At 38.5% G+C, this 21,130-nt stretch overlaps 3 protein-coding genes across 5 annotated transcripts; 1 reads left to right on the top strand and 2 right to left on the bottom strand.

The window, feature by feature from the left end:
• The first annotated feature begins 86 nt into the window (after positions 1 to 86).
• On the top strand, positions 87 to 3,789 carry LOC145419668 (glutathione S-transferase omega-1-like). Of its 2 annotated transcripts, none has more exons than XM_080287909.1 (6): positions 87 to 243; positions 909 to 1,017; positions 1,121 to 1,343; positions 1,437 to 1,538; positions 1,746 to 1,844; positions 3,514 to 3,789. In XM_080287909.1, the coding sequence occupies exons 1-6, from the start codon at positions 216 to 218 to the stop codon at positions 3,532 to 3,534; spliced, it is 582 nt and encodes a 193-aa protein (XP_080144035.1). In that variant the 5' UTR covers positions 87 to 215; the 3' UTR covers positions 3,535 to 3,789. The 2 variants fall into 2 exon arrangements, with proteins under 2 accessions (XP_080144035.1, XP_080144034.1); XM_080287908.1 differs by having other exon boundaries at positions 1,746 to 1,852.
• A 42-nt stretch (positions 3,790 to 3,831) lies between these two features.
• itprip (inositol 1,4,5-trisphosphate receptor interacting protein) lies at positions 3,832 to 10,842 on the bottom strand. 2 transcript variants are annotated; one of them, XM_080287907.1, is made up of 2 exons: positions 10,703 to 10,842; positions 3,832 to 6,324 (listed from the first exon to the last, which is right to left on the bottom strand). In XM_080287907.1, exon 2 carries the CDS (start codon positions 6,285 to 6,287, stop codon positions 4,674 to 4,676), a length of 1,614 nt encoding a protein of 537 aa, XP_080144033.1. In that variant the 5' UTR covers positions 6,288 to 6,324; positions 10,703 to 10,842; the 3' UTR covers positions 3,832 to 4,673. The 2 variants fall into 2 exon arrangements, with proteins under 2 accessions (XP_080144033.1, XP_080144032.1); XM_080287906.1 differs by lacking the exon at positions 10,703 to 10,842 and adding an exon at positions 10,520 to 10,631.
• A 1,780-nt stretch (positions 10,843 to 12,622) lies between these two features.
• Positions 12,623 to 18,367, bottom strand: fas (Fas cell surface death receptor). Its single transcript, XM_080287905.1, has 9 exons — positions 18,215 to 18,367; positions 17,771 to 17,898; positions 16,369 to 16,506; positions 15,811 to 15,922; positions 15,325 to 15,395; positions 15,163 to 15,231; positions 14,974 to 15,011; positions 14,756 to 14,777; positions 12,623 to 14,442 (listed from the first exon to the last, which is right to left on the bottom strand). Exons 1-9 carry the CDS (start codon positions 18,268 to 18,270, stop codon positions 14,135 to 14,137), a joined length of 942 nt encoding a protein of 313 aa, XP_080144031.1. The 5' UTR covers positions 18,271 to 18,367; the 3' UTR covers positions 12,623 to 14,134.
• Between the last annotated feature and the right edge of the window lie 2,763 nt (positions 18,368 to 21,130).

Here is a 21,130-nt window from a genome sequence, read left to right as displayed (position 1 = left end):
GTCATATGACTGTCTGTATGAGCAACATAGTTTAAACTTCCACGGCGGCTCCTTTGAAGAGAAGAAAAGAAACACGTCTTTACCAGCCTTCTGAGACAACGGTGGGCGTGTCGACTCAGTTTGACACGCCCACCGCGGAACTAGAGCGTAAAATATAAACTTTAGCTCCGTCTTTTACAGTCTGTTTCAAATCATTCGTTATTTCAAGCGCCAGCATGTCTGCTGAAAAGTGTCTCGCTAAAGGTAAGAAATAAAGTATTACTCTGTTAACTGAAGGCTGCTTATCGATGTGAAATGCAATAGTTTTCTCCCTCCGATTCGATCTGTGGTAAGGATTTAGCTTCGTTTTTTACAAAATCATGCTTTAGTCCTATGAAACCTCTTCGTGCCGATTTGAAAGCAGCGCCAAACGGTCCAGGTGATTATTGATTTATAAACGTTTATAAACGAAACTCTTTATGCCTGAACCAATTTGTCTGAACAAACAGCGACTCACTGTGGCGTCTCTGAAAACAAGCAGACGTCAGGAAAAAAAAAAAAAAAATCCAGTTGAAGTACAAGCACAAATGTATAAATGTGCATAATCCACAGTCAGCTGCCCTGTAATCAAATAGAAATGCTAAATTCACTGTAAGTTTGAAAATAAAGGTCAGTTAATGCTGTTTCCAAAAAGCTTGGGATGTTGTGTAAAAATACTACGAAGACAAAATGCTGATGTGGAAGCACAACATAACCCAAACTGTCAGCTATAAAATTACTCTGAAAATTATACTACTGTACAAAATAGATTTTTTCTTTTTTTTTTTTACTTTAGTAAGTTAAACAGGAGAAAAGTCTTTACGTAATCCCTCTTCAGGTTTCCCTACTGACCAGTCTTTTAATGGAAGAAACATTTTTGTATCCCTCAGGTAGCGCTGCCCCTGGCCCAGTCCCTGAAGACTACATCAGGGTTTACAGCATGAGGTTCTGCCCTTTTGCCCAAAGGACCAGACTGGTGCTCAAAGCCAAAGGAATCAAGTAAGACTACTCTTTATTCTAGTTTGCTGTAGAAATGAAAAATCATCACAGTCATTCAACCTGTGCTTAAACATGCACACATAACCTGCTTTTTTGTTTTCAGATACGAAACCATAAATGTCCACCTGAAAGAAAAACCCGATTGGTATCTTAAGAAGAATCCTCTTGGTCTTGTCCCAACGCTTGAGACACCTGCTGGTGAGGTGATATACGAGTCACCCATCACCTGTGAATACCTGGATGAAGTTTACCCTGAAAAGAAGCTGCTTCCCTCCTCTCCCTTTGCTAAGGCTCAACAAAAGATGATGCTGGAGCACTTTTCCAAAGTAGGTCACACAAAGACTTGCATATAAACCTTAACGTTTTGTTTTTTGTTAACCACCACCAAATAATAATATTAATGTCACTGTTTCCTACAGGTGATACCGTACTTCTACAAGATCCCAATGGATAAAAAGAAGGGAGAGGATGTCTCCGGACTGGAAGCTGAACTGAAAGAAAAGTTTGCAAAGTTAAACGAGGTAGGCCACACCTTTGAGGCCTCTGGTTCCTTTATCCATTAACCCAACATATGAGGTGATACACTGTGTGTGAATGAGTGTGTGCCTGTGAATCACAGTCATTGATCAAAGGTTGTTTTTATTAAAACGAATAAGTTTATCTTTCCTGTCAGTGCCTGGTTATTCCAGTTAATTACAACTCTAATAAATGTAACATTCAATTTCTAGGACCTCGTTAACAAGAAGACCAAGTTCTTTGGTGGCGATTCTATAACAATGATCGACTACATGATGTGGCCGTGGTTTGAGAGGGTAGAAGCGTATCAGGTCAAACAGTAAGTAATAATCTTTACAGATATTTAGCCTATAGAAAATTGTAAACATTAAAAAAAAAAAAAAGAAAAAAAAAAGGTCAACTGTGGGGAGCCTAAGTATATTATTTACTAGAAATGTTACAAAAGTTAGAAATGAACAATCGAGAGAAGCATCCTTTTCTAAAACCGACATGTTTTACACTTTAGTTAGTGGAGTCTGTTCTTCCTGTGCCACTAGTTGCACTATTGTGGTCAACAGAGATAAATTTTACCTTAATCTTTTTACTCCAGCTTTTCCAAATGTTGCCGTTTTTGTTTTTTGTAGAGATGGCACGATACCACTTTTTTTAATGTCCGATACTGATATCATAAATTTGGATATCTGCCAATACCGATATGAATCCGATATAGTGTGTTTTTTTTAATCAATAAAAACGTTTTTTAATATCTTGCTGCTTTTTGTATAAGTTCATATTCAAGTTACAAAAAAAACAAACACTAAAGCTATTCTGTTATACCTGTATGCAAAAAATATACTGCACCCAAAATATTTCATAGTTCAGCAATACTGATCAATCTAATAAACTTAAACCTACTCCATCCTCCCTATTCTGGTATTTTAAAGAGTAAGCAACCTAACTAATAGGGTTGCAAATTCCCAGCAAAAAAAAAAAAAAATAGGGAACCACCCCCCGCCCCATGATGCTTAATTGACATAATCAACTTTAATTTGATGCAATGTGGGGAAAAATGCACAGAACTCAATTATTTTTCAAGAATAATTAAATAGATTCAGCATCTTTCTTCAACAGAATTGCAGACTGCACAGATGGTACCTTCCCAAAGGAAAAAGTACTATAGCTTACTAGGGTATATTAGACTTAATAGTTACTATATACAGTAATGGACTTCTATACATTTTTCATCAGATTAAAAATTTGGGTGTAAAATTCGGATAATTATTTATTAAAAGCTAGACATTTTAAATGAGAATAAGAAAGAAAAGTATGTCTTTGTGCCCCCTTTTCCCTGTTCATGCCCTATCGGCCCCCCTGGCTAAACTTTGCTAGATCCGCCCCTGCACGGTTACCAGCTACGTAGAAAAAGATCCTGGTGTAGAAAGTAATATTAAATAAATTCTAACAACAGCTTAAGCTTCAACGTGCTGCTGTTGTTCAGTATCGGACCGATACGTAATATCGGATCGGTCCATCTCTAGTTTTTTTGTTTTTTTTTAAAAGACAAAGGTGTAACTCTGCCAAATGGGCATTGCTTGCTGTGTTTTATTGCCACAGCAAGCACTGTGTCCATAGTTAGCAACACTGCTCATGTATTCCTCATGTCTCTTTGAAACCAAAAAGAGGTCATTCACCAGCTGTGCAACTAGTTTTAAAGCCTGAGCCGACTCAAAAATTAAAAAAGAAATGGAAATGTGTTGAGGATATTGTGCACTCTCAGTCAAATGTCCGATTTTGTGGCGAGTTCACTGATCCACTTCTGCACCTGGAAAAAATGCCTCTCGTTTGTCTCTTTAACGGAGTAACAAAGTGACTTTAGCGGAATATTTATTACCGTGTGCCGAAGCTAATGGATTTACTTTTCACTCAGTTGCTGAAACTATTACAAAAATTGAGTGTTCAAATTTACTTGTATTTAAATGGCTCTACCCTTTGTCTTATTAGGTTTTTGGATGGCACACCTGAGCTGAAGAAGTGGACAGAACTCATGTTGCAGGACTCGGCTGTCAAAGCCCTCATGTTCAGCCCAGACGCCCACAAGGCCTTCTTCAAGACCTTCCTTGATGGAAACCCAGACTTTGACTATGGCCTGTAGGAAGTTATTAGTTAGAGTACTGAACAAAACCTTCAGCCATCATTTAATGTTACTGCATTAGTGACTATGACTGATTTTTCAATAAAAAAATAAAAATACTGTCAATGAAATGACAGCAAATTTGATTTTTCTATTTGTGCTTTAAGACACATAAAAAAAATACATTGTTTCCCTTTTATGGTCTCATTTAATAACCTAGAGACACACACAGTAAAAATATAACAAGCAAAATTCAGAAAATAAGCTCTAGCAAGCAATAAAAGATACATAAAGAATAACAATCCTTAATAGCTGCCATCGGATCTGCAACAGTAACAATGATACATAAAACACAGTTATACAAAGCAGACAGTGCACTGTTTTGTTAAAGATTCCTGTGTGGCTCCGTATAATATGAGAGGTATTTATGTTAAGATCTCCTGCTAAAATGTAGCATCCAGGAGCCGAGGGATACCAGTGTCACAGTTAGTATATATTGCTGGCATCTCCACTAAGATGTTGAGGTTTTTCCCTCAGCGTCTGATAGCGGTAAGCTGTATTCTCAAGAAAATGTTAAAAAAAAGCAGCTGCAATAAAACCAAGTCTACATATCAGCCTTCTATTTGTGACTACTTTACTTTGGTTGATACAATCTGCAACCACTAGGTGGAGCAGTGATGCTGCTGTTTTTAATGGTACTGAGTCGTGTTGGCACGTGTTTCTTCACGACTGTGCTGTTTTTTGTTTTTATTTCAATCTAAACATTTATTACAATAAGATTGTAAATAATATTTCTGGGTTTCTCCACTAAATTTTCCAGTTCCTCCTTTAGCATCGGTGTTAGCAGTAGACCATATTTTATTTAAAAAGGTTTTGTAAGTAGCAGCTACGGCAAAACCACTACAAATTTAGTTACCAGCAAGAGCTGAATCAGCTGATGCGCGTGCACCTTTTGTTAGTAACATTACTTATAGTATCACTGAACGATATGTCTGATATATGTGTCTAAAATAGTTCAGTTGCTGAGTGCCTATAAACTTTCATCCAGGCTGTGATGTAAACCTCCGTTTGATAAGTACGGTGTATACTCCTGTATGAGCACAGGTGCATTTCTCAGCATCTCCTGAAAATGCCTGACTGTTGCTGCATAAAGCTCCCTCTGCAGCACCAGTGTCCTGAACAGGTTGATGGGCTCTGCTCTGCGAATCATCTCAGGAACCTGGACCTCTTCTGGCACTTTAGTGTTGCCAAACATGACATGGTTAAGTCTTTTCTCCTGCAGGCTCCTCTGCACAAAGCTGAGCAAGTCCTGGACCCTGTGCTGCATACTCTCAATGCTCCACGTGATGGTCTTTTTACTCAGCAACAAGTGCAACAGAGCAGTCTTTAAGTGATAGTTTGTAAGGGCACTTTTTCCAGTTAGCCCTGATTGCTTTTTGTGTAAGAAAGTAACAATCTGGAGGCAGTGTAAATGACAGGAATGTTTTGGTAGGCGTTTAGAAAAATGTTTCAGCAAATTCCTCTCGTAGACAGCAACAGATAGGGGCCAGTATGGGTCTGGGAAGCTGTCAACATCCGATGGAAAGTGCGAGACAAAATAAGCATCTGTATCCTCAAGCTGGACCACCGGAATGATGTTCATTACGATGATTTTTCCTGACGGGAATCGGATCTTCAGCGCACCGGCAGCATCCAGGCTGCGAAAGGTAACATCAAAGTCATATTTGTGAGAGATGCGTCCCCACGCTTTGGTTACAGAGATCTGAAACCACTTCATGACTTGGTCTTTCGCCAAGCAGTTTGTGTCTCTGGAGCACAGCAGTTCATCAGGACTGAGACTGACTTTGGGTGTGTCATTTCTGCCATGCAGCAGACAAAGCATGTCCTCTCCGAGGTTAGCAGAGCCACAGAGACAGCCCCCACTATTCTCCCCAGGTGTGGTCACCTTTATCTTCCCACTGCCCTGCATATCAGGAGGTATGTCACTGGAGGAGCTGCACCACAGGTGGTACTGAAAGGAGTGCGGATCTGGAGGTGAGAAAGGCACGATGAGGTCACATGTGAGCGGTTTGCAAAACTTCCAGGACTCAAACATGCTTCCAATGCCAACAAAGTCCCCGACTTCCATGTCTGTGTCCCTGTTGCACACGCTCCTGAGTGACTCGAGCAAGTCATCTGCAAAACCCTCGACAAACTCCCTCACCCTCCAGTTTTCATGTGCTGAAGTGTAGGTGCATTTATCACAGAAGTTACTCAGGATGTCCTTATCCAGTACCATCATCCTGGGGTTGATGGAACCACTCTCTGAAAAAACCTCTTCCTCCTCAACTTGCCGGACTTCTCCATCAGCCAGATCCACCCTGCACATCTCGATGGTGAAGAATATTATAAAAGACACCGTGCTCCAGAAGTACCAACTATAACCTTCCTGCAAGCTGGTCTCTTCCTGCTTTGAGTCCATCTGTGAAAGCTCTTTCTCCAACTTGGCCTTCTCCATTTCCAGTCTTGCCTCATGCTCCCGCATTCGAGCGATCAGCTCCTCATCCTGATCCGGGAGTGTGGTGTTTTCATGCGGAAAGAGCGAGGGATGGTTTAATATGGCAGCAGCCACCACCACGCACAGCCGTGCAATGGCCCCCTGCATCTTCAGCTCGTTTCTAATGTGCACATTCAAGCAGATCCTGAAATAGAAACATAAATACAGTCAGAGCAGATACAAATGGTTTAGGGCAGCGGTCCCCAACCTCCGGGCCTCGGACCGATACCGATACCATTAATCGTTTGGTACCGGCCGCGAGAGTTGAGGCTCAGGTGTGAAATGTATGGCTTTCAGGGTTTTTATCGGTTTTCAGCGTTATTTTGTTATCGTTTTTATCGTTAACTCGGTTTTCCTGGGTCTTTTCACGTGTGTTATGAATAAATCTTCTTTTTTTCGGTACCGGTACTAGTTTTATTTTGTTGTATTAAAGGCCGGTTCGTGAAAATACTGTCAGGCATAAACCGGTCCATGGCGCAAAAAAGGTTGGGGACCACTGGTTTAGGGCAGTGGTCCCCAACCCCCGGGCCACGGACTGATACCGGTCCATGAATCGTTTGGTACCAGGCTGCGAGAGTTGAGTCTCGAGTGTGAAATTTGTGGTTTTCAGGTTTTCATCGTCATTTTGTTATTGTTTTTATCATTAACCTGGTTTCACTGGGTCTTTTCCCGTGTATTACGAATAAATGTTCTTTTTTTGGTAGCTGTGCAGGTTTTATTTTGTTGTATTTATCCGTGACACCTTAAAGGCCGGACCGTGGCACAAAAAAGGTTGGGGACCACTGGTGTAGGGGTGATGTATAAAATCATGACATATTTGTATACAAAATCCAGTTATTTTTGATCAAGCTCTCCACCCACCAAGGGAAGCACAGACTGTACCTCTAAATATAGAAGAAGTGCGCTGAGTGACGCACTTGTCCAGTATCAGGCTTTGCAACACAGGAGGAAGGAAGACCGAGCCCATGAGAATAACTTTGCCCTCCTCCGATAAACATATTTAGTTACCACACATTGTGCCTGTTGACATTTATATCCTTTTATCGAAGATATAGCAAAACAATACTGCTTTCTTAAAAGAAAGAAAATCCAAGTTTGTACACTGTGCAATTCAGCATCAGTGTAAAACAATACAGAAAACAGTTTCCATTGACTTCATATCTACTTTCCTAGATTTCAACAAATAACCAACATGCAATATACAAGGAGAAAAAGGATATTACATAAATGTCTTTCTTAAGCTTCAAGTTTGCCCCTGTGTGATGCTTATACTCACTATTTAGTATTGTGTTACAGATGTTTAAAGGGTAGGAGATTAAGAAGCATCCGTGCTTGGCTGGCCGGACTGAAAAACGGAAACTGTCAACTCTGACATGAATAAAATCTTGTCATAAAAGGTGCCAAAAATGAGGTTTCCTCTAGCACACAAGTGAAACAAGAACAGGGAAGTATGCATCGTGATCTCACCGTAACATCATGAGATGATGAACTGTTCTCTGCAAGACTCAAGATTTTAAAAAGACAGCGGTAATGAAGTATGTGAGGCCAAAGAGCCGGGGGAAACTTCCCATGACTTATTCACTGGGAAGATTTCCAAGACTTGCATTAATGAGACCACCCTGTGGTAGGACTCGACTTAAGCGGTCAAAGAAGTGCAGGAGACTGATGCTGTCCAGTGTAGCAAGTGATTTATTCACCATTCTGTGGCCCAAGAATATTTACAAAGAAACAAATAAGAAACTCAACTCTATAATTAACTCAATTCAAATAAACATAACTGAACTTAAATCAACGGAAATTAAGGTCAAACTGCACACAGCTACACTGACCTGAACCCTTCTTCTGAAACACCTGAGTTCGTCTGCTTAAATAGTCCCCTTAATCAAACACTTTCTCCTCTGGACTATTCCATTCAGTAGGTAGGTGAGATGAACATGATTATATTCATCCTCTACTACTCCTCTTGACTGGCAACAAACTCTGGTGTAATCAATACATATCACAACATTAAATCTATTTCTTTATAAACCCTTTAAAATCAACTTTATTAAATTATAAGAATTCTTCCCCTCCTGCCCTTGGTCTCTTCCTGTGACCTCAGATGAACCCAGAAGGTATAAAGCAGGAAGTAGAACTACATTTCCTCCTTTTGCTTCTGGAAGACAGGTAGGTAAAGGTAAGTTCAAACAATACAAATTAACAGTTGAAATAAATAACATGTTAACTTAACAAACTTGCATGAATTGATTTAAACCAAGATGTTATATTATATAATCTGTAAAAGTGCAGAACATAAACAAACCCGGGATAGTAGATGTTTGCCTATTGCAGATTACATGTGAAATATGGTTAAATCAAAACAAGAATGTTAACTAAGAATGTAGACAAATGGTCTTCTCACCCACTTTGTCACACACCCAAACAAACACTGCGAAAGCCAAGAGCCTCGAGACGTAGCTCTTCTCAATCATTTTGGAGTAGCGATTGCTACATAACAGAAACATAACTGGAGACTGACTCTTTTCAAGTATTTGCAACTGAGGGTTTACAGAAAGTCAGAGAAGAACAGACTGTCAGAGGTGGATCAAGTACCCATACTCTTCAATGAAACACCATCATGTGAAAATATCAAAGCAGTGTTAAGTGTGTTTTTTTTTAATCACACACTTAACACTTAGGAAGGGTAAAAGAAAGGTTTTAATTCCCTTTATTTCAGATTTCTAGTTCAAGTTCAAGTTGGTAAAAATGGCAAAGGGGCAGATTTCATAAACGATTAGATTTCACAAAGTACCTGCACTTAATATATAATTGCACTGATGATCAATGCAGCTTCATAAAAATATTTCTCTGCCACGCATGCATTTAAGAAGAAATTCTACAGACATAGCTGAAGTTAGGCACCTTTATTAGTCATCCTGGCAACAGGAAGCTTGTCCCAGTTTATGTTTATGCTTAATTTATTTAAAAGGTCATGAGCAGTTATTTCCATCATGTAAAATCATGTGAAAGACAAATTCTTCATAGGACTCTATGCACTCCTATAAAAACTAAGTACACCCTATGACTCAGTAGCTTGTAGAACCATCTTTAGCAGCACGTGATGTAATGACACTTGTGGGCATTTGTTTGTGCATAGCTCTCTAAAGTTCCCACCATGGTGTTTTGATCAGGTTAAGGTTTTCTTTTTCAGCAATTCTGTTACAGATTTGCTCCTGTACTTGGGATCATTGTCCTATTGCACCTCCAAGTTTGGCTCGAGCTTGAGCTGTCAGACCGATGGCCTCAAATTTAATTTTAATACTTTGGTATACAGACGAGTTCTGTGGCTGCCAAACAACCCAAATCATCACGACTTCACCACCGTGCTTGAAAGATTAGTATAAGGTTTTTGTGTTGATATGCTGTGTTTGGTTTTCTCACACTGTGGTGCTATACATTATATCCAAACAGCTCCACTTTGGTCTCATCTGTCCAAAGGATATTGTTCAAATGTAACTTTGCAAAGCCATACCGCCATATTCTTTTAAGAGAGACAAGGTTTTCTCCTGGAAACCCAGCTATAATTTTTCCGTTTTTATTTTAAACATTTAACATGCTAACTGAGGCCTCAATTTGCTGGGACGTCCACTGCTGGGCAGATTGTGACATTTTGTTAACACACTCCAGACCAGCAAACTGCCAAACCTGCGCTTTTATAGAGGTGGTGACACTTGACAGACTATCCACTAATAATGCCTATTTGAATAGCAGTACCTGGCTGCTACTTACCCTCCTAATTCCTGTGGAGGAGTAAGGGTGTAGTTTTTCAAAGGCATGACTTTATGCAAGGTTTAACCACGCAGGCTTCATTTTTTTTATCTGCAGTCTGTGGCAACTTAGAGGTTTTTATAAAAACGAGATGAAATGCCAAAGCATCTAAATATAGATACGAAACAGAAGCGTATAAATGATGAAGCAAAGACATAACCGTATATACATATGATTTGTTTTGTTTTTTGCAAATATTCTGATTTAGGAGCAACATGAAATATCCTGCGTTCAAACGAAACCTACTTTAAAATGATTCATACGCACAGGAATGAATGAAAGATGTTTCCACCACTGTTGCTGCACCACCCTACATCCAATTATCTCCTGGTGTTTTTGGGGGGAAAATACTAAACAGCGACTCTCCCACGCTGACATAGCTGCGTGCTGACACAGTGACGTGGTTAATAGCCCTACGAGCGGTCACCTCCTCTGTTGTCTTAGCAACAAAATAGAGAGGGACTAAAAAAGGGAAACAGACTAAAAAAATATTATTCCACACTCATCACTCACTTCACAGGCCGGTCGCTTACCACACGCTGCTCCGTTTCATCCTGCGTGGAGCTTCATAAAGCAACAAAGAGCAGCTTAAACGTGCCTCGCGTAATCTGGTAAAATAACTGCACGCTTAGCAGCCTGGAGCTCCTGTCGTCCCATCAAGTTTGGAGACGTGCGCGTAAAAGACGAATGCTATTGTAAAAAGTTAGCAGACCTACCCGTGTGGTGTTTCTGGGTGAGTTCATGGTGATAAAGTTCATCGTTCGGGTCATCCGGTGAGAGCAGCCTCATGCGAGTGGCGCGGGGACCGTTTCTCAGCTTCCTTCTGACATTTCCTCACTGCGCGCTCCACCCATGCATAGACAGAGGGACCGCCCTGCTTCCTCTCATCACCCAGAACAGCAGGGACTTTTATGAAATGTGAGGAGCATAAATTACGTGCAACAATTCTTAATGTCATCCAGAATTTTAAATACATCTTAAATAAATTTTATATTTATATAAAATATTGCAATTTAAATCAACTTCACAACATTTAATCGTAGCCATGTTACATTGCAAGATACTGCTATATTGTGAAATTCAGCTCTAGTGTAAAGGAATCTGATTATTTTTTCCTATTTAGTGATTCTTCTGCTTTTGCTACAAAGTGTTATACAGTTGCAAATACTAAGTCCGTTATATTTAGTCTTAAAATGTGAAAGCGTGTGTGTGCAGTCATTGAGCACACTAAAAAGATCTATATATTTATTTAATGGGCAATATAAAAAATAATAAATGAACTGCGCTTCATGTTCGTGGATAAAAATCTCAGTCTACCTTGGAAACGGCACAAAAATACACAGTAATAAGCCTATTAGTAGTAATCCTGTGGTACAGACGTGACCACCCCGAATCTGATAGGCAGTTGTTCACCGAAGCTGTGAAGTTCCAGTTCCAGTGAATGCAACAGCTTTTTCCAAATGCAAGTGAAAGCAGCATTGCATTACGTAACAGCAGCGAGTTCCTGGATTGGGCCACTAGTGGAAGTTGTGACGTGCCTCTGTGTAAATGTATACTTAGTAGCATCAAATGACATTTATAGTTACGATGTTTCTACATCGAGCTCATAATGGAAACAGACAAAAACTATTATCACACACAGGCGCACAAGATCAATTATTAAATTTTAAAGCAGATTTATACTGATTAGATACCAAAATTGTCTCTCTCAGTTCTGTTTTTTATTATTTAAGTTTTCTCCGAGTAAAACCATTATTCCTTACAATTAGCATAGATTAAAGCTGTATATGACCTTATTTTTCTTAAAGGAAAGTGCACCGAGCTTGTTGAAAGTTGTGGTCAGATGTCTACCTACATCATGGGATGAATGTTATAGTGGGGAGGGAAAACTCTTTTAACAGGAGGAAATCTCCAGCAGATCGAGTCTCATGGAGGGGAAGCCATCTGCCACTCACTGATTGGGGGTGAGGTGCAGTTATTTGGAAATGGCTCCATGAGATCTTCCCCACTTGTGTAAATCTTCAGTTCTCCTTCTTAGATCTCCTCAGAGTTCCTTAGCCTTCACCATTGCTCTTAGTATTGCTCTGTTGAATGAGCGCGGTCAAAGTCTGGAAGCTGTTTGACATGAAAAAGCAGGAAATGCTTTATTTGTCATGTAATGATTCATCATCATGCAATCTTTTCAGAAAACTCTCAGCGCAGTTACATTTTGCTTCGTCAGCGACAGCAAACTCGTAGAGAAACACAGAGAGGCAAGTTCTCCTGGTTCTGGGGGACTGACTAAGAGATCATAGAGTTAATTTTTGTCCCAGTTTTATTTTCTCTTCATGTTTACCTCAGCTGCTGAGTGCCTTACATTTGTCAAGCTTTTCTCTGATGCAAAGTGGTCCTATGTGTTAAGATCCAACAGAGAAGTTACTGCAACTGGTTCTGACAGAAAGGCGTCAGAATACACAGCACATCACAGCTTGTTGCATATGGTGCTGCATAGCCTTCAGTGCTGCACTGAGGAACTCTTCATAGGTCTTGTGCCCTCTGGTGGTAGTTCTCCAGATTGCAACATAACCCACTGGACAGATGACGCCAATAACAACACCAACCACAACAATTTTTTTGCAATAACTGAAATACAAAGATACAACCATTCCATTTTATTATAAACAAAATACTGCAGTATATACATTTTTTCCAGTAAATACCTGTGATAGGATGCTACCTGTGCAACATGTCCAGTTGTGAAATTTCCTTACTTCTAAATATTCCACAGTCAGCTGTTGGTGGTATTTTTACTCAGTTTTTGTATTAGTTATAGTCTCTATTAATTATTATTTGTCACAGCTGGGAGTAATCAGGCTGGATGAGACAAGGGAAGCAATCTAGAAACACTGACATGAGACATGGACCTTCAAAGTAAAACAGGAAACACACTGACTGAACTCTAGACATGTAAACTTAACAGCAACTGTGGAGACAGAACATAGGGACCAGAAACATGGTACAGAAAGGCACAGTAGACACAACATGGAACACAGTGAAGCCGTATTACAAAACCTAAGAACTAAACCTATGATAACCATAACTGAAACCTAGGGAAATAACAAACATAGTACAACAAAGGACTCAAAACATAAACCATAATATAAAAACACAAGAACTCAAAAAGCTGGGTCAGAAAGACCCAGAACCGTGACATCATTGTATGAAGGGCAAGATTTAGGAAAATCAGTACAGGTATTACAGTGTTTTGAAAACAGTTGACTCCCTGTCTTGTTAACATCCCAACAAAGTCTCATAAGGATAAAAGTTTGGATTTTTTTTTTCCAATAAAACTAAAAAACATGTTAGTTAGTTTTCCATGTTCACAAAATTATGTTTAGTACATTTTTCAAAAGCCTAGTTTTTATTTTTAGTTAACTTTTTTTTCATTTCCAGTTTTAGATTTTAGTTTGTTTTTGGTAAACAGCAATAGCCTTGGTCGAGAAGTCACTGGAGAGATTATATATCTCATGTGGGAACACCCCAGTTCTTCTCAGGCAGGAAAGATTGGAAGTGCTGCACACCTGGAATTCCCTTCTTAGCCTGTTTACACCACAACCACACTGTTTATATTAACAGAAATTACTGGATGGATGGGTTTAATAATGTTAAAAAGCACGGAAGTGGTGATAGTTTTTAATATATTTCCTTTAAACAAAGATCTTGTTGTGCAAAACCGAGCCAAAGGGCCAATGAAAGAGGACATTTTTATTAGTTGTTTTTTTGTCAGGTGTTTTCTCTTTTGACGTTTGAAAAATGTTTATTAGCATTAGATAACAGCTATGTAATAGACCTAAAAATAAGCCATGAAAAGCAAGGAAGGAACCAAAACCAAAACCAAGCTTTTACAAACTCCAGGTTCATCAAATATTATCGCATAATATAGAAGCTGTAGCAAGACATTCATCTGTCCCTTATGACACGTGGATTTTTTAAAATGAGCATTATTATTATGATCATGAAATTAAAAACACTGAAAAATAAAAACAATCAAATTTAGATATATTGCAACTCGAAATCAGCTTTCACAACCTGAATTGAAAATCAAGAGGTAACTTTGCAAGATTGTTTCTTTAGAATTCAAAGTTCTTCAAGTTCATTGTGTATACATGTCAGCAGTTATTTGCAGGATTGTTTGATGGTGAACTATCTTTTAACAATATGTCTCTGATCTGTGTCGCTTTTTTCTTTTGTTTCATATCCACAAGGTTTTCGATAAGTTTCTTTGAAGCCTGTTTGCCTTCCTTCTCCACCCACTTAAACAGCAGCTGCAGCGTTCGCTCCTCAGCATCATTTCGATACTCCATTTCATAAGATTCAGTAGTAACCACACTTATCCCAGTGTGGAGAGCTAGGGTTCTTGCATTTTTCCATCCAAGCTCCCTTGCAATATCAGGCAGGTGAGGAACAATGTCAACATCTGAAAATAATGTAAAAAGAAAAAATATTAAAAGATGGGTATTAAGACCACAACGCACAATATTATAATTTACTGAGCAGGCAATATGCAATGTTTTTTGATTAATGGATGAAAATGGTAAAGTCATGATCAGAAAGAAAAGAGGGTAATACACTTTTGTTCTAAAGAAATTAAAAGTTTAGAGAAAATTAACCACATGAAAAAATGCAAATGCACAATAACTTGTTCTAAAATCTGATTCTGACTGGTTAGTTCAAAAGACAGAGAATAATTAAAGCTCTTATATTGGCTTGAATAAAGTCATGTTTGTTACCTGAAAGACGACGGATGAGCTTCTGTGAAGCAGAAACAAAATAAAAGTTTTAATTCTTTTCAGTTTTGTTTGCGATGAAGTAACAAACTGCTCATGTCCATGTGTGTGTGTGTGTGTGTGTGTGTGTGTGTGTGTGTGTGTGTGCAGAAAGGCAATTGGATGAACCAGAGATCAAAGAGTAAATATCACGTCACAGGTGTCCAAAGAAAATAACTTACCTCTTTGCTTTTTTCATCCTCTTTCTTTTGTTTTCTCTCTAATGAAACACGAATAGAAATTACACAGAAAAATTAATCAAGATACGACTAAATATTGAACTGAATATAAATAAAGCCTTCAGTGCTGAGCAAGGAAACACACAATGTCGTCTGGTGGTACTTTACTCATATATTAGCAGAAATACTCACTCGCTATCCAGATTATTCCTACAACGGCTCCAAGAAAAACAAGGAATAGAATAATAATTCCAGCAATAGCTGAAATGAGAAGATATGACCATTAATATTTTGCAATGCAAAATGTGTCCAATATGATTTATTAAAATCCAATAATACTTAAGAACACCTTACCTCCACCATTTCCATTGCAGACTGCATCACTGTTGGCTGTACAGGCTTCTTTAACACCACCAATTCCACATCTTGAACCAAAACAACAAACAACCACGAATGAATCAAAAATAACTACAAAGGGAGCGGAAAGCCTTAAAGGACAAGTCAATAGACAACAGATTCTTTAAAGGAGCTACACACACATGTCACAAACTCTTTATTAGAAACATGTTTGCAATCTAATGAAAACCATTACAATAGCTCTGCCATCACTTCTGCTTTTACAAAATGAATGAGTTTCAGCAAATCATGCTGGAAATGTTCCAATTATTTAAGTGTATTACTAAGATGGCGGTGTATTGAGCTACATTACATTAATAGGTGTTCCTATTATTTTGTACAATGTATTAATATGAACACTGTACTCAGGTCTAGTACATTAGCGCTAGGGAATATGCACAGATTTACATGCTGAATGTGATTTCAAAGTCAAATCAAACTTACTTTTTACATGGATGGCAGATTGTGCAACTTTCACTGCTGCAGAAGTGATCTTCCTTGCATCGACACTTGGTGTCCCTACCAGCAGTGCACTCTTCTTCTACTTCTAAATTAGCTGAAAAGTTGAGAAAAGTCACACAAGTTATTATTGAGGCTATAAAGTCTTTAAAAAAAAAAAGAAACTTGCATTGTTTTAATTGTGAAATAGACCAAGGATGGTTTTCCTTCACTTTTTCGGATGTGAACTTTCATATATAAATTGAAATAATGCTTGGATAATTCTGGTACTGCATTTTAATTATCTGCTAACCTTATATATTTAAAAATAAAATATTAAAATATGACATCTAAGAAACTGCTAATCAATATAGCACATGTATAATCCAGTAGATAATGGTTAATGATAGCTGATTTGATTTCAGGGTCCTCATACTGGACTTAAGCATCGTTAGAGCTGTGACCAGTCAAACATTCTGCAGCAAAAGGTGAACTTTTCTCTAATATTTTGTCTTTAGTTTAGCTGTGAATAAAAGGAACAGCCATGTCCTATCATAATTGTACCATTTGCCTGTGCGCAGGAGGTGCAGCGGTGACAGGTCTCCCGGTCACTAGGCTCACTGTTGTATGTGTCCCTCTCGCAGATTTCACATTTTCCATTCATTTTATTGCCATTAGTGCAATGCTCTATTACTCGCTGTCCTACAGAGTGGAGAGAGATGATGCAGAAGAAAGTCTGTTAATGGTATTACACTGTTTACATGAATAGAATATAATAACCAGGGGTGCAATTAAGTGGTCCGCAGGTGCGCATTCGTTGCAACTTCTTATCTGTGTTAACTTGTTGTTTTCTGTTATATCGCGAGAGTATTGTTGCTGTATCTATAGTACCAATTACATAATTAATTGGTACTATAGATACAGCAACAATTAAAAAGTGAAGTTTTAACTTTTTTCCCCCTTTAAAGCTTCATAGACCTTTCTAATGGGTCCTATCCTAAGAGTTGACTGCTCCACAGCACCACCAGAGATAAGCAAGGGGGTCATAAGTTAATGGGAGAAAAAAAAAGAAGACAGGTTAGTGATGTTTTGCTGTTGTTATTTTTATTTTAATCTTTAATTAAGGCTTATTTTCCCAGTTATTTGGCTGTTCTGGCTCAACAGGTTGTGCTATCGCACTCTGTTACAGAAATTCTGGGAGAAGTTCAGTCATAAGATTGATGACTCATAGGTGTCAGAATAACTGGAAATATGAACGGAAATTTTCTAGCAAACATAATCTGGAAAGCCCTCGTAAAGCATACGACTTGCAGAGTTGCTGGTCTGCAGGCTGGCAAAAGTAAATGTTTTGATCAGGCATGTCCAGCAAGTCCAGGTCATTCTCCTTTGCAGGCCCCTCACTCCTACCTTAAATATATTATTTATGGCCACAAACAGAATTAATATAGTGTAATTTCTCTTTTCACAACATGGTGGCAGCACTGCGCTGTGCAACCAATGAATGTATAAAAGTTTTGTACACTCACAAAATGAAACTGAGACACTGATACTCAGCAGCTTCATTGAAGTTTCAGGTATTCCAGACAGCTTGATCTTTCTTATGTTCTCGCAACATGTGAATGATCAATTGCTTTATTTTGTTAACCTGATCACTGTGATGATTAACAATATATATATATATATATATATATATATATATATATATATATATATATATATATATATATATATATATTTATTTTTTTTTATTTTTTTATTTTTTTAAATAATATTTTTTATGCTTCACAAAAAGGCAAGAAGAATTGTTGGCCCCTGGGTGATTGTCAATTTATGACACTCTCGAAAAAAGTTTGGACATCCCGGGTTTTGATTAAATGGAGAACAAAAACCCTACAGATTACAAAGACTACAAATTACAAACTACATTGCTTGAGTTCTTTAAGTTCACATAACCACTGACACTTACCAACAGGGCAGTTACAACAGCTCCAGTTTGTAAAGTTGTAGGTGCCATCCAAACATTTCGGCTCTCTTCTGATGCGGGATGCCCCATTAACTGACCTGTGGCGCTGGGACGAGGCAAAGCAAACGCATCTGTATAAAAAAAACAAAAACCCAGAAGCTCAAAACGAAAGTGAACGTGCGGCAGCTTGGTTTCCTTTTAGAATAATAAGTTCGTTTAGGTTAAATAGCAGTTTATAGGTGGTGTTAAGACGCCAAACAGACGAATTCATTGCTTTATTAAAGATTACATTTACCGCACACTTCTGAACTCAGGTGTTACGGTAAGTTGTATCACCCTTCGTTCCCAACCGCCCCTGTGGTTACCACCTCACACCGAGCCGAGCAGTTAGTAAAGCTAGTAGAGACAGATAATAGAGGACTGTCTAGTCTACATCTGATTACTTACAGTGACACAGCGAGCCAAACACAGGAACTAAACCACAGTGAAAACTTCGTCGCCATCGCGCAGTGAGTCCAGAGCCTGAAATGTGTAGAGGCGCGCTTGCAACACGACGGGGCGGGGTTTCCTGTTTGTTTCTGTTGCGCTTTGTCTAATCCCCACGGAAAGTCCCAGAAACCACCGCTTAGTCAAGCAGTCAGCAATGACAGAAAATCACATATATCTCTAGAACTATGTTGCAAAAGCAAACACAATTATAACCAAAAACAAAATTACGTTAATAGTACAACAGAAAATGATGATACCAGATCATCATCATCTTTTATCGCTTTAGTCTGTGTTGTTCTTCTTTTCAAAAACAAACGATACACATTGAGCTACTATGACATTATTTTGTTTGTTATTATCTATTTCAGATAAAAATAAAAAGAAGAACATGACAAAAAAGAAAGTTTCGTATTTTAACTTCTGCCACTAGGTGGTGCTATTGCTCTTCTTCTTGCTCCCTCTGCACCTTTTTCTGAGGTGGAGCCTACCACATCCATTAGTTCGACTTAACAAAATGATTTTCTTTATAACATTTAACAAGATATGTTATCGATTCTGACTTGATTTATCAGAATGTTCTATAAGTTTGACACAACTGATATTTTAACATGGGTGTTAAAATATGGAATGAGTTAAATATGTGAAACAATACGTTCACAACCAGTTACTGATTGATTTCTCTCCCTTTTGTTGTTGTTTCTTAAAAGAAAATTTGCCGCCTAAAAATAAAATTGCGCAGATGATCAAAGCTAAAAGAAAGCTCTGCAGGAAGTCAGATTTGTTCAGGTCTATGTTATACTAAAGTTTTAAAGGAAGTAAAAAATAGTCTTTGATTTGAAGACGTCTCTTTTAGAGTGAACTTATTAAGCTCCCAGTGCCACTTCTGTAGCAGGAAATCCTTCCTGCCAGTGCCACTCATGTAGGAAATGATTGCTTCACCCCCCCCCCCCCCCCCCCCATAAAATGCTGTTTGATCTCTGCCAACTGTAGTTAACAGCAAATGTATCTTTGAACAAAACTAGAAAAGGGGGTTTGACTAGGGAATAAAAAAAAAAAAAAACTTAACTTGAAAGAGAACTCCTGTGGGATTTTTTTTTTCATCTATATCAAATTTCAGCTCTTTGTTGTCACACTCAGTCCCTGTGTCAGATTTGTACCAGTCTACTGCATGCTCACGTGGCCCACTTTGTAGATCAAAATGAACACACATACAAATAGGTGTTGCAGGACAGTCATGAGTTAATATTTTTAAATGGTGTATAACACTTTTCTATTTTAAGCACTATTTTTTCTATTTTTTCTACAAGCCTCAGTCAACCAAACACACACATATTCATAAAAGTGCTTTTTTCTATACCCCAACTCCTTGTCTAACACACACACACACACACACACACACACACACACACACACACACACACACACACACACACACACTTGGATGTATTCATCTGAGGCAACTTGGGGTTCAGTATTTTGCCCAAGGACACCTGCATGCAGACTACAGTAGCTGGTCCTTCCAATGGGTAGATGATCCGCTCTAAATCCCGAACCACAGCCACACCTACTTTTAGCCACACTGATGCCCCAGATCTACATTAGGTGGTGTCTAGTGTACCGTTTTGCCCACAGATGACTGCAGTAATCTTCAGGAAGGCTCTGATGTGCTTCCTTCCCTGTTTCCCCTCTAATCACTAACCTGGCATAAATTTGAGTTTCTCCCATGTATCATTTCTGCTATATAGATACATGTATAAATAAAATGTCTGTAAAATTAATGATATCACCAATTAGTCTAAACTGTACTTTGTTTTTAATAAAAAATATATAAGTCGTAGCTGGTGATTATTATCAATTGATTATTATACCTTCCACACACCAGTATCTTTAGAAATACAGTACTGTGCAAAAGTCTTACACTACTTCATATCATTACATTCTGCTAGAAAAATGGTAAATATTATAAATATAAATTGTTTATTTATTTATTTTTTGATGTTCCCAGAGAGCAAACCAAAGTACACTGGTCCAGAAAAGGACCATATCTACTAGTGGTGCGCAGATTCAGATATTACTAATTTCTTTCATCAATAAGTTCTCTAATTCTTTGTAAATGTGCTGCGTGCTGTTTTACTTTAAGTTGAATGTAGACTAATCAGACATAAATGATATAGCTATAAATATTTTTCATTGTTTTACATTTAGAATTTCCAATTTCCTAGTCAAATTCGTGCTCTAATTCATGTAAGTTTTACTTTGAAATGGCCTGTTTTTGGCTGGAGAACTGTCTCTTTGTCTTTTGTTGGTTGTAATTTCTCTTTTTGTAGCAATGTAACACAAACCCTTTGAACTGTAAATCGGTGCACCCCTAGTCTCGTCAGCAGGACATGGACTCTACGTGGGTTTTAACAATGTCTCTGTTGATGAGATGAATGTGGGGCGACAGTGGCAAGAAAAAAAACTCCTTCTTCGAGGAAGAAATCTTGGGAGCAATCAGGCTCTCTGGGAGGACCCTTCCTCCTAAGGGCAGTTATTACCAATATTTGTCCTCCAGTTGGCGATGGTGGGCTAGGACGATTGCTGTTCTTTCTCGGCATGATGATTCCCAACATCCAGTTTTAGACCTGAAGATGAAGAAAAAACTGATTAACAAAGTGATGGCACATTTAAAAATTCTCTCACTTCAGGATGAGATGCTCTGTCTTCTTACGTTTTTCTTGTAAAACAGGATTTAGGCCAAGTACTACAGACCCAGTTGTGTGGAACACCTGTTTGTAGGTGAGCCAGTGATCTGTTGTAGAGTCTGGACTCTCCTCAGGATGGACAGAATTACCATTGTAGTGCCCTGAAATCATAGTAGGACAAATGAATCCA

Source organism: Astatotilapia calliptera, chromosome 13 (genome assembly GCF_964374335.1).
Source record: "Astatotilapia calliptera chromosome 13, fAstCal68.1, whole genome shotgun sequence".
Classification (NCBI taxonomy): Eukaryota; Metazoa; Chordata; class Actinopteri; order Cichliformes; family Cichlidae; genus Astatotilapia; species Astatotilapia calliptera.
Note: the sequence above shows the minus strand (reverse complement) of the source record. Positions and strands in the feature narration are given on the sequence as shown.